At 49.9% G+C, this 13,281-nt stretch overlaps 1 protein-coding gene across 5 annotated transcripts in view; it reads left to right on the top strand.

Annotated features, from left to right (window-relative positions):
• The first annotated feature begins 2,801 nt into the window (after positions 1-2,801).
• PCDH10 (protocadherin 10) overlaps positions 2,802-13,281 on the top strand; it is a 33,757-nt gene continuing 23,277 nt past the window's right edge. For all 5 annotated transcript variants that reach the window (XM_054172764.1, XM_054172763.1, XM_054172766.1 and 2 more), the window contains exons 1-3: positions 2,802-6,057; positions 7,659-7,717; positions 8,293-8,399. In XM_054172764.1, coding sequence (XP_054028739.1) covers positions 3,454-6,057; positions 7,659-7,717; positions 8,293-8,399 — 2,770 coding nt within the window. In that variant the 5' untranslated portion in view covers positions 2,802-3,453. The remainder of the gene's footprint in view (positions 6,058-7,658; positions 7,718-8,292; positions 8,400-13,281) is intronic.

The following is a 13,281-nucleotide window of genomic DNA, read 5'->3' on the forward strand; positions in this document are numbered from 1 at the left end:
CACTTTATTGGCAAACACCCACCGCGATCGACCCGCCGGCTCTGCTCATGTCTGCTGCAGGCGCTGGGAGATGGGGGGCACCGGGAAGGCCAGGATGTTTTTGGGGGTTGCATTTCCCTGCCTGCCGTGCGGCCCGCTCCCACACACCAGTCCCTGCTTTCCTGCCTCTCCCCCTCCGCTGCAGGCAACACCGGGTGCCTCTGGACTGGGCTCCAGAGCCTCTGCTGCACAGCCGTTTGCGGACGTAAGCGCTGTAACGGGAGCGCTGCGTCCACCGCACTCGGACGGTAGCTAGAGGCGAAAGGGTGGGGACTGTGTGTGGGCTAAGGGAGGTAGGAGAAGGGGCCTCAGGGTCGGGAGAGCGGAACCAAAGCCCCGCTCTCCCCGCGGGAGCGGAGGCGGTGCCGCCGCCGGGCCGCAATGCGCCGCTGTCGCCGCTGGGGGGTGCCCGCCGCCCGCGTTTGCGGCCGCTGGCGGGGGGCGGGGCGGAGGCCGCCGAGAGCTCCCGGGAAGTCTGGGGGGAGGGCTACTTGCACCAGCCCCGGGCAGAGAGTGGCCGATACCGCGGTGGACGCTGGGTTCGCCGCGCCGGGAGCGTCGTCGCGGCTGCCCGAAGCGCCAAGCAGCGCGGCCTCGTCCCCCGGGGAGTCCTGGGGTGGTACCGCACACCGACCCGCCAGCGGTCGCTCCGCTGCCGGCTGCGCTGTAACCCGCTTGACACGGGTCGGGGGCCTCTGACAAACTGACGCCCCAGGACAGGGACCCCCACCGGCGTGACGCCGAGATCCCTTTGACAGCGGCGGCGTGCGCTTGGCTGTGCCCCCGCCTCTCTCATGGCGCTTCTTGGCCCCGGGAGCCCCTCCCCGGAGAGAGCGAGGGCAGAGGCGGTGGCAGGAGCACAGAGCGCGGAGGTGGCTCTCATGCCCACATGGGTTCGTAATGTGCGGCGTTTCTGCAACGGGAAACGCGTCTGAGCGAGCATATAGTTCATTGAGATGTATGGAAGGGAGCCGGTGCTTACTGACGGATCAAAGATGGGGTCAGAGCAGAAGCTACTCGTACCTGGGTTGTGCTGCTCTTCAGAAACGATACTTTGGAAAATAAAATACTCAGTCTTTTTTACGTTTACTTTCTTCATTGTGTAAAGTTATGGACGTGGACAGTACGGGACACCGACACAGCCCCGGTTCAAGCTGGGAACACCCGTCTCGAAATCCACCCCTCATCCCTCTCGGTGCCAGCGGAGCTTCCCAGCGAAACGCATTGATCAAAAACGTGTTAGTCGAGCACTTGACGTGCTATAGACACTATTGGTAGAATCGACTTTATTTAGCAGAGCTGTCTTCTCGCTCTGTCTGAAAGAAGGGAAATGTTCTGTTCTGTGAGAAGCAGAGGGATACTCGGCGGGGGTTACTAAAATCTGCGACAAGTCGCCAGCCCAAATCTCGGTGGCGGCTGCGAACGCCGGCTCCGCGCCCTTGCTGCAGCCTCTTAAGCCTCCAGCTCCGTTACCGGAGCAGCATGGAAAGCAGGGGTGCAGCGAACACCGACACCGGTATGGGCGCGATTCCCTTGAAAATAAATCGGTGGCTCTGAGCCTCTGCTGATTCTTCCTGCCAGTCCCCCATCCCAATGATGCCCTTCCGCTACCTCAAGTAGCCAGTGACAAGAGTATATGCCTGGCTTCCCTCTTCCCGCGTACTCGCCAGTCTCCTGCTACATTAGTGGAAATTCCAAAGTGTAAATCAGGGAAAAATGAGCACAGGCTCATGGTACTTCAAATTGTCTGGAGCTGGAAACACTGTGCAGATGTATGATGGAAAGTTGCACTTGCTCCGACCTAATTAAAGCAGTCCATGAGGGGCTGGAGGGTGTCTAATAATCTCAACTTTCCCCTTGTTTATGCTTTCTCTAAAAACGCCATTACGCCTAGCATAGGGTAGGAAACTTTGTAGCTGGTGGAAACTCCCTCTCCAAGGAGCGGGTTGTTTACGGTTACCCGTGTGTGCGCGTTGATGACGAGCGGTGATCTCCCGGCCCAGCGACTGCGGCGGGGGAGCAACCGCTCCCGTAGGGAAATCGGGCAGGCAGGGAGGGAGGCAAACAGCAGGCATTCCCCAGCAGCGCCTCGGGAGCTGTAGGGTTAGCCTTGTTCTGCCTGCGTGGCTGAGCTGCCTCTCCTCTGCCTGCTTTCCCTGCCCGCCTTGCCCGCTTTCCCTGCCCGCTTTCGCTGCGCGCTCGCCCGCTCTCCCATGTGTGACGTAGCCTACTTGACGTGCGCCGCGGCCAATGGTGTGCCGCCCCCGGGGGCGTTGCTGCCGGCTGATTGGTTGGCAAGAGCCGGGCGCTGCGCAAAAACAGAAAAGCCGAGCGCTGCCGGCTCAGAAACTGCCGGCAGAGATCAGAAGAGCCGGGGCCGGGATCGGAGCCGGGACGGCAGGAAAGCGGCGGCGGTGGCGGCGACGGCAGCAGCAGCAGCAGCAAGCAGAGAGAGAGAGAGACACAGACACAGAGAGAGTGGCTAGACGCAAAAGCAGCGAAAGGGAAAAAAGCCCAGCATCTCCATAAAAAGCAGAGTGATGATGATGATGAACATAATCATAGCAATAAAAGAAGAAACTGAAAGACTATTAATAGAAGAGAGGAAAATCTAAAATATTTAATTTTTTTAAAGAGAGGAAATCCCAGAGAAATCAGGGAAAGTTTTGCGTGGCAAAGCTGTTCTCTGCCTTTTTTTTTTTTTTAATAACATGAAATCTTTTTGCGGGTTATAATTTTTTTTTTTTTAATAATTTCGCGGTTTTCTGCCTTTTTCTTGCATCTAAAGAGGGCATGTCCACCGGCTTTTCCAGCAGCATCTACCCCTTCAGCTCCCACCAGGAAGACAAACCGAGGACAATCTTGAAATATAAAAATTTCCTCCTTGGGATTTGCTGCTGCTGCTGTCTCCGCCGCCACTGCTGCTGCTGCCGCGGTGCAGTGCCAAGACTCTCGGAATAAATAAAAGCGGGCTACTGTGTATCTCTAGATACATCCAGCTAATAGCTATTATTAGTTGGCCATTTATTTCGAAGATCACAGATGAAGTGGGGACGCCTGTCTTCTTCATTTGGTCAGCGTGTGAAACAATAATACTCGTAACAAAAAGGAGGGAGATGGGGGAGAAAAAAATCGTAACATGAATCAGAAGAAATAATACCTAGCACCCCCCTTAAGTCAACCTCTCCCCCTCCCCTTTTCCTTCCCCCTCCCCCGATCCCTCTCTCTCTCCACACGCTCGCAGGCGCGGACACATAGGCGCGCACACAGACACACACATACATAGACACGCACAGGCACACACACACTGACTGTACTGTGTATTTTCGGAGGAGGAGGTGGTGGTGGTGGTAGTATTTGGAAGAGGAGGAAGAGGTGGTGTTGGGGAGGGGGGATCTCTTTCCCCATTTGGAGATGATTGTGCTATTCCTCTTTGCCTTGCTCTGGATGGTGGAGGGGGCCCTTTGCCAGCTCCATTACACGGTGCAGGAAGAGCAGGAGCATGGCACGTTCGTGGGGAATATCGCCGAGGACCTGGGCTTGGACATTACAAAACTTTCGGCTCGCCGTTTCCAGACGGCGCCCAACTCCCGCAGCCCTTACCTGGAGCTCAACCTGGAAACCGGGGTGCTCTACGTGAATGAGAAGATCGACCGGGAGCAGATCTGCAAGCAGAACCCCTCCTGCCTGCTGCACCTGGAGGTCTTTCTGGAGAACCCCCTCGAGCTGTTCCGGGTGGAGATCGAGGTGCTGGACATCAACGACAATCCCCCCTCCTTCCCAGAGCCCGACCTGACGGTGGAGATCTCGGAGAGCGCGACGCCGGGCACCCGCTTCCCCCTGGAGAGTGCCTTCGACCCCGACGTGGGCACCAACTCGCTGCGCACCTACGAGATTACCCCCAACAGCTACTTCTCCCTCGACGTGCAGACGCAGGGGGACGGCAACCGCTTCGCCGAGCTGGTGCTGGACAAGCCCTTGGACCGGGAGCAGCAAGCCGTGCACCGCTACGTGCTGACCGCGGTGGACGGCGGGCAGCCCCAGCAGCGCACCGGCACCGCCCTGCTCACCATCAGGGTGTTGGACTCCAACGATAACGTCCCCGCCTTCGAGCAACCCGTCTACACCGTGTCGCTGCCGGAGAACTCGCCGCCGGGCACCCTGGTGCTGCAGCTCAACGCCACCGACCCCGATGAGGGCCAGAACGGCGAAGTGATCTACTCCTTCAGCAGCCACATCTCGGCCCGCGCCCGGGAGCTCTTCGGCATCGCACCGCGCACCGGGCGGCTGGAGGTGAACGGCGAACTCGACTACGAGGAGAGCAGTGTGTACCAGGTGTACGTGCAAGCCAAAGACCTGGGGCCAAACGCCGTGCCTGCGCACTGCAAGGTGCTGGTGCGGGTGCTGGACGCCAACGACAACGCGCCCGAGATCAGCTTCTCCACCGTCAAAGAGGCGGTGAGCGAGGCGGCGGCGCCGGGCACCGTGGTGGCTCTCTTCAGTGTCTCGGACCGCGACTCGGAGGAGAACGGACAGGTGCAGTGCGAGCTGTTGCAGGGCGACGCGCCCTTCCGCCTCAAGAGCTCCTTCAAGAACTACTACACCATCGTCACCGAGGGGCCCCTGGACCGCGAGCAGCCGGGCGGAGACGCCTACACCCTCACCGTGGTGGCCCGGGACCGCGGCGAGCCGCCGCTGAGCACCAGCAAGTCCATCCAGGTGCGGGTGAGCGACGTGAACGACAACGCACCGCGCTTCAGTCAGCCCGTCTACCAGGTCTACGTGAGCGAGAACAACGTGCCCGGCGCCTACATCTACGCTGTCAGCGCCACCGACCGGGACCAGGGCGCCAACGCCCAGCTCGCCTACTCCATCCTGGAGAGCCAGATCCAGGGCATGTCCGTCTTCACCTACGTCTCCATCAACTCCGAGAACGGTTTCCTCTACGCCCTCCGCTCTTTCGACTACGAGCAGCTCAAGGAGTTCAGCTTCCAGGTGGAGGCCCGCGACGCCGGCGAGGAGCCTCAGCCGCTGGCCGGCAACGCCACCGTCAACATCATCGTGGTGGACCAGAATGACAACGCCCCCGCCATCGTCAGTCCCCTGCCCGGCCGCAATGGCACCCCGGCGCGGGAGGCGCTGCCCCGCGGCGCCGAGCCGGGCTACCTGGTGAGCCGGGTGGCGGCGGTGGACGCCGACGACGGGGAGAATGCGCGCCTCACCTACAGCATCGTGCGGGGCAACGAGGCCAGCCTCTTTCGCATGGACTGGCGCACCGGGGAGCTGCGGACGGCGCGCAGGGTGCCGGCCAAGCGCGATCCCCAGCGCCCCTACGAGCTGGTCATCGAGGTGCGCGACCATGGGCAGCCGCCGCTGTCCTCCACCGCAGCCATCCAGGTGGTGCTGGTGGACGGCGCGGGCGAGCGGCCCGGCGGTGGGGGCGGCCTGGGCGCGGGGGCGGGTGTGGGGGGCGGCGGGGGCGGCGGCGGCTCCGGCGAGCACCGTCCCAGCCGCTCCGGAGGCGACACCTCGCTTGACCTCACTCTCATCCTTATCATCGCCCTGGGCTCCGTCTCCTTCATCTTCCTGCTGGCCATGATCGTCCTGGCCGTGCGCTGCCAGAAGGAGAAGAAGCTCAACATCTACACCTGCCTGGCCAGCGACTGCTGCCTGGGCTGCTGCTGCTGCTGCCCCTGCTGCAGTCGCCAGGCGCGGGCCCGCAAGAAGAAGCTCAGCAAGTCGGACATCATGCTGGTGCAGAGCTCCAACGTGCCCAGCAACCCGGCGCAGGTACCAGTGGAGGAGTCGGGCAGCTTCGGCTCTCACCACCACAACCAGAACTACTGCTACCAGGTCTGCCTCACCCCAGAGTCCGCCAAGACTGACCTGATGTTCCTTAAGCCGTGTAGTCCCTCCCGCAGCACCGACGCCGAGCACAACCCTTGTGGGGCCATCGTCACCGGCTACGCCGACCAACAGCCCGATATCATCTCCAACGGCAGCATTTTGTCCAGTGAGGTAAGGCCCGGGCGCCCGCCACCCCCCACCGGCCCCTCCCGCCTCCAGGTGCGCGCTCGGGACCCTTGGGGATCCTTGGGGACCGCTGCGGGCCGGCCGCGTCCCGCCGCTGCACTGCGGCCGTTCCACAGCCCCGCGCCGCTTTCCCGAAGCTCCCCCCTCCCCTCCTTTTCCCAGAGTGGAGAGCACTTTGCTTCCTGCTCCGACCCTCTTTTCCGTTTAATTTCTCCGCCTCTCTCCTCGTTGGCCTCTAATATTCAGGAGAATTCATCGGCAAGCGAAGGAGAGGTGAGTGCGGGACAGTCACCCCCGCCCGCCTCCCAAATCTCTCTCCCCTGGGCTCAGCAACTCCTGCAGCCAAGCCTGTAAATAAAGCTCCCCCAGCGCCTATGGACGAAGCTAGCCCTGATCGGGCAGCACCAGGCCACAGAGCCCCTCCCGAGCCGTTAGCTGCCAGAGGATCGCTTGAGGGTTGGGGCGGGGGGGGAAGGGGAAACTGCTTTTCATAGGGTAGCTGCAGCTGACAATGAAATTGATGTGAGGAGTAATCACAGGGTTTTCCTGAGCAACATTTTTAAACTCTGCTTTTTTTTTTATTTCCTGAAATCTCTGCATGTGCAAGTAAGGCTTTGGGGGAACCCCCCTCTGGGACTGTGACAATCTCTACAGTTAGCAGGAACTTTAATTAATTTGTGAATTAGGGTTTATTAATTGACTTTTCTTTATCTGAACAGCTCTTTATAACCCAAAGCTGAGTTCACAAAGGAAAGCATCAAGAGTTTCCATGAAATTATATGCAGACACTTAATGTCCCCTCCTGTTAAACATGTTGCCTATGTTGTGTTATCTAGTGTGTAGAGAATCTTTACCAAAGCATGTGCCATGCCATAACACCCCTCTGTTAAACACTTTCTACTGGTTTAGCTCATACATGCTCTCAGTCCCTCTATGCCTGTGAACTACTGAAAACAACACATTCTTCCTTAAACTTGAATACTGGAAACTTACATTAGCCAGTCTGGCAGAGGTAGTTTAATGGTATTTTCTAAAGCATTAAGCTTTGCAGTAAAATATCTTAAGATTAACTTTTCTTCAAAACACCTATAAAACTCTGTCTTCTGTTGCCTTTTTAAGGACTCAAGGGTTTCTCTATGTATTTTCTTCCTTAGGGTGCAGTAACTGTACTGTCTTCCCCTATTTTTATACACTGGAATTAAAACCAGACTGAAGACTAGATCACAATAAGTGTGTTTTGTTTTTTTTTTTTTCTCAGACTAAGTAGTACACAACTCTAGAAATAGTTCTGTTGACTTCTGTGCGAGTCCTTGTGAGGCTTGACAATGTGTTCTGTGAGGAAACGTGTCAGAATCTCATCCCAAAAAACTCAGGAAAAAAATCCCCCATGCCTTCCCATCTGTGAAAGTAAGAGCTGAGGTTTTTTTTCTCCTTACATACTAGAAACAGATTGTGTAGGCCTGCTTGCAGCTAAACATGACCATTTATAGTGAATATGGTGAGATGCTCTGGTATATTTTCTGATGCTGCTTACAGAAACGTTGAGAGTTAAAATGTTTCCCAATGTTTTCTTCTTTTTTTCCTAGACAAAACATCAGCGTGCTGAGCTCAGTTACCTAGTTGACAGACCCCGACGAGTAAACAGGTATGAGCTGAGGCCTCACTTTCCCAGTGCATGCTTTAGCAAGTGTGAATGTGGTGCAGAAATGCGTTTGCTGCACATGTAAAATCCTAGTAAAGCAATAGGAATTTGAATGTATGTAGATGTATTAAATATAATGCTGCTGACTAAGTGAGATTCAGTTAAGGCTTCTCTGAACTGGTTTAAAAAACAACTGAAAAGAGAACAAAATCTCATTTTGTATTGGTCTAAAACGTGCTTTAAATACTTATGCATGCTTCTGTAGGGTCTTCTAGAAAATATTGGGCTCTCTCAGTTAAAATTGAGCAATCCATCTCAAGTCAATGCTACCAAATTATTTATACCAATTACATGATAACTGGGCAGAGACAGTAAATGCTTACTGTCCATTTCAGCTAGACTGCCAAGGTCTGAAAAGGCCAGTTTTGTTTATGGTGGACAGAGCAGCTCTGCAGGAGCAGTGCAGCAGGCAGGAGTAGGGTGAATGCAGCACCGTGTTTGGCCATGTGATGGCAGAAGAATGTTTTACGAGTTCCTCTTTCATGTTTATTCTAATGTAAAGATGTTTCTGTGTCTAGTTCTGCATTCCAGGAAGCAGACATAGTAAGCTCTAAGGACAGTGGTCATGGAGACAGTGAGCAAGGAGACAGTGATCATGATGCCACTAATCGAGGTCAATCCTCTGGTAAGTGTGATAAGAGAATGGAAATAGTAGATCTTTAAGTAGGCAGACTAGAAAGAACAGTTACTTAGAGGAATATAATACAAGAGTGGCATAAGTAATGTGAGCATATTGCATGGGAAGCTGGGTTTAAATCAGTTTGCTACTACAATTACCTGAGCAAGGAGGCAATTTTCAGCCCCTTTCATTCATGGGGCAGTTAATTTTATTCATTTGGCTGGGGGTGGTGTGTTATTCTGCATCATTTGCTGTAGCAAAACTTCTTTGCCCATTAAAACAGAGTTACTGGTACATTTTTATAGTGCAGTGTTTTTTTAAGACCAGATTTGCAGAATCTCAAAGCATTAAGCAATTTTGTTTAGTAGGCACTTTAGCTGGCATGGCAGTGTGAAGTGCAGTGGGAGTTCCCAAGGGAAAGAATGAACCCAGTGACTGAATGACAGCCAGATTGTGAGGATTTTTGCTGGGGATCAGTGGAGACACGTTGGGTGCTCTGAATGTGTAATACCTTAGCAGTTTTGGAGGATTGTTTCTTAATTCAAATTGAGGCACCATACACTATAAGTGATCCCCATGTTAATAAGGTTAAGGTAGTCCTAAGTGCATTTCTTTCAGTCCTGACAAAGCAAAGAAATGGTTTAAAAGACTATGATTTGAATCACCTAGAAAATACATACATTGCAGTGTTACTCCCATGTGTGCAGCTTACTGTCTTTGCTCTCACACTGTCAGTTTTCTTCTGAAAGGGACACTTGTTTGGAGCCTATGCATTAGAATTCATTCTCACCCTCAGACTGCATTTTAGCCACAAATGCTTGGTGTTTTTTTTCCCCTGCCACAGTCTCCAAAGGTCTGGCATGTCTTGATTCAATGCAGTGATTCCTTTCTCCTTGCATCCTCTGTCTATCATGTATAAGGTTTTGCTACAAGTGTGCTGTACAAAATATTGCCCAGCTCTCTTCAGTCATACATTTTTTCCTCAGTGACCCCTGTCTTAGAAGATGCCAGGGCAAGGGACTCCACTGTTACAGCAGTGCTGCCTCACTTGCCTGCCCTGTTAACGGCCTCTATTTTCTTGCTGCTGTAGTCACTGTGCCCTTAACGATGGGAAACCCAGGCACCAGGGGAAGAGGAGGCTGCTACAGGGCCCCTTTATATTGCTGCAAGTCATTAATATGCAGACCTAATGAGACTCGAGAAGAGCCAAGAGTCTCCGGAGCTCCCTGCTTCTTGCAGGGCTTCATGCTAAGTGAACAGAGTGTCTATTTTGTGTCTGGGAACCTGACAACAAACCAGGTCTTGCCAGAAGTTTACATCTGAACACAGAGCTTCTTTCATTTTTGGCCTATATATGGCGTATGATTTATTGTTGTTTTAAAAAGCCATGTATTTAGCCTCCCCCCACCCTTTCTTTCACACAGTTTCTTGATGCAGCAATCAGTGCTACTGAGTTATAAAAAGCTCCCTCTCCTCCTGCTCTCCCTGCATTCCCTTTTTTTTTTCCCCTTTTACGCATTTTACTGCAGCAGTCATCTCAATGAACATTTCAATCAGCTTAGTCCCTCAACATAATGAACCATAATAACCAAACAGGAGAGAAAAGAATAAACATCTGCAGAAGGGGCTGGATTTGACTGATGGTGGGAATATAATCATATAGTGGCACATCAACTGAAAGCTATTTTCTTCTAGATGCATTCAGTGCTGTTATTGTTGTGCCTCTGCTCTTTATTCTTCCTCTCCATTTTAAAAGTAGTCTCTCTCAGACAGGAACACTGGAACTACTGTCAAACTTGGCATTAGTCCTTAGCTGGGTAAATTCTTCATTTTCATCATTTCTGTTGGCTCAAACTAGGGGGAAAAAATCTATACCTTCAAAATAATTCTAAATCTTTAAAGAATCTTATGTGATGTATGAACTTCTGTGTCTTCAATGGTGATTACATGTGAAGTGATGAAAGCTGACAATTAAGTTTGGTCTCCTCACAACAGTTTAAACAGAAACCTCAAATACACAGAAGTTCCAGATCAATGTATCAGTGCTGTGAATAATTTGCATGCCCAAGTTTCTAAATGCTAGTTCCAAATAGATATTTAAATACAAATCTCTGTAGGAACTGCTTTAATCTCTTATATACATCCATCCATACATAATATAATCTTCCTGTAAGTTTTGGGCTGAATCCTGTTGTTTGTGATACAAAGAACATTCCCCTTGACCTCAGTGATGACAAGATATTTTGGTATAAAATCTTCCCTCTTTCTGTTAGGTCTTGGTGATGAATTTTATGAGAGGGGAAAAAAAAAAGGGGAGCATAAATCTTGTTTGATCTTGTATAGCTAGAGGAAATACCTGAGGGAATGCTTTCTCAGTTTTTTCTTTTTATAGAGTGTTCTGGTGCTCTATAATCAATTTCTAAATTACTGAAGGAAAATGCACTGGTTGGTAACATGGCAGAAGTTTGGGCTGTTTTTTTCAAGATGCTACCTGATACTGTGCAGCATTCTATTTGTTTCCAAAAATACTGAGTAGATAATTCACTCTGGCAAATAAAACTCTCTCCCTAGCAGTTTCAGTCAGCAGTATGTTTTTCTGCGAAACATCTCTTTACAGTTTTGTACATGAGTTCTGTTACTGTCACCAGTGAACAGTCCTGTGGTACACAAGTAGCTACGCTGTGGTAGTCCATTGCTAGCCAAGCTAACTGTCAAAAATCATGGTCAGTTATTCATTGAGAAGCAAAACATGCAAGGTGGAAGCTATCACATTGTCATAGATGTATGCTGCACAATTAATTAGTGAAAATTCTGAACTAAGCTGTTCTGTGTATCGTAAAATGTTGCACTATGTTTTGAAACAAGATTCTAGTTCAACTTCCCACTAAATACATTTTATTAATAGTGATTTAATCGTGGTTTCAAATGTGCTGGAAGGTAAGAGATTCATATTGTTCCCATCAAAGTACTACCTGAATGCCTCATAATTATCCACATTCTTATCTACCTTAAGTAGTCATCTACATTTAGGGGGAATGGCATGTAGCAGGATACTTGAGCCTAATTTGTGTGGCTTGAGTAGCCATTTCATTGACAAGGGTTGGATTCAGAGGTTTTTGGAAAACAACTTTGCAAAGGTGAGGAAGCACAAGAAGTTTTTGGCAAACAAAAAGAGTTTCCCAACCCCCAGGTGTGGCTTTCAATTACTTATGCCCTTCATTGTCTGAAATTTGTTGAGACAAAAGCTGCTATTTGTTGTCAAACAAATGCAAGTAGTACAACACTACTGCCTATTATTAACACAATGTATTTCAATCATGTTCTGTAGGAGTAATCTCTGAGCATGAGGTTAGTTTATTTCCCATGGTTGATTAAATTCTTGGCCTCCCTTGTGAAACTGCCAACTTGGGTGCCAATTAATACCCTCTGTGTGTGTGTATGTTTAAAGTGCATGATTAGACACCTGTCCTGAAAGATTTGGATTCATGCCATCAACCTGTTTCATATGGTTGCTCACTAGCTTCTCCGCTTTCTCAAGCCAAACATGCAGAGTTCTTCATTACCTTTGTTTCACCTTTTTATACTGAATTGGCATGTTCTCTCAGAGGCACTTCAGGAAGGAATATCAAAGACGTGAAGCTAAGTAAATGTACAGTTGTGTCACTATTATAAAATGCATCAGTTTTTCAGATTATCTCTGTGCAGTACTGGACAGTGTGCATTGGTGACTGGCTGTGACCTAAAATTAGGCTTCCACCAGTGGACTTTGTGAAGGGAATTGATGGGAGTATTATACAAAGACATAGGGTGAAACATTGCCTCACACCTTTTTGGTATGGATTAGGAAAACTACAAGAGGGTTGGTATGCATTATTTCAGAAGAGCTATGAGATTTCAGTTTTCATAAGGCAAATTTCAGAAGTGAGAAGAATTTCAGTGATAAAAGGCCAGAGAAAACCAGTATTGCTTCTGAGCCTATGGAGAGTGACAGCTAAATCCTGTTTTGAAGATGACTTGGGCTAAGTGTCTATCTTGGATAAAGAGAGAGTGAATGTGAAAATGATTTAGAACAGTGCTTTGACTCAAGCTGAGGGCAGTTTCTTGGTTCTTTTTTTCCCTCCTCTTTCCTTGGGCTGCTTGCTTAACAATGTTCACATCTCAATGGTCCAGATAGGGCTTTGAAGTTGAAATTTGGAAGACATGAATATTGAAGATGTTTGAGTCTTTATTCATGATCTCATGTGGATGAAGTGAGTTTTATCCAAGGCAGCACACCACTTACTTAGCAAGAAAGAATGATATCAACTCCTTTTCATAAAGTCCAGTTGTTAAGTAGATATAGTCTTCTACAAAAGAGGTTAACATCATTATCCTTGTTTACTGACACATAGCATGAATCATAGAGAACTGAATAACTTGCTTAAGGATAATCTAACCAAATGGATAGTTGTTTTGGTAGTGGAGCTCTGAAAAGGAGTCCTGGTTCCCTATGTCACACCTATCTCACATCTAACTAGCTTTTTATAAGAAGAACTTCCATAGATAAACAAGAAAATGCTATTTAATTCCAAGTCAAAGCCAAAGTTATGAAAAAAATGATACATTGGGGAAAAAAATCCTCTCAAAACTGCAAAAATACTTGGTCAACATTTAATTTATATTTTTGCTTCTTGTTACAGCATTTAGTCAGTAATACATATCAACATGTTCACTCATTGCTCTGAAGGCTCAATGTATGGCTCTTCTCCCTTAATTAAGAAAAAATACATTATTTAAAAATGGTTTTAGGCCTAATTTTTGCTTTGATCTAAACTGTCTTTCAAACCAATTAGAATTCCTGCACAGAGAAGTTTTTATTTGATCCTGTGTGGAATACGTAAAGGAAGCA

Source organism: Dryobates pubescens, chromosome 24 (genome assembly GCF_014839835.1).
Source record: "Dryobates pubescens isolate bDryPub1 chromosome 24, bDryPub1.pri, whole genome shotgun sequence".
Classification (NCBI taxonomy): Eukaryota; Metazoa; Chordata; class Aves; order Piciformes; family Picidae; genus Dryobates; species Dryobates pubescens.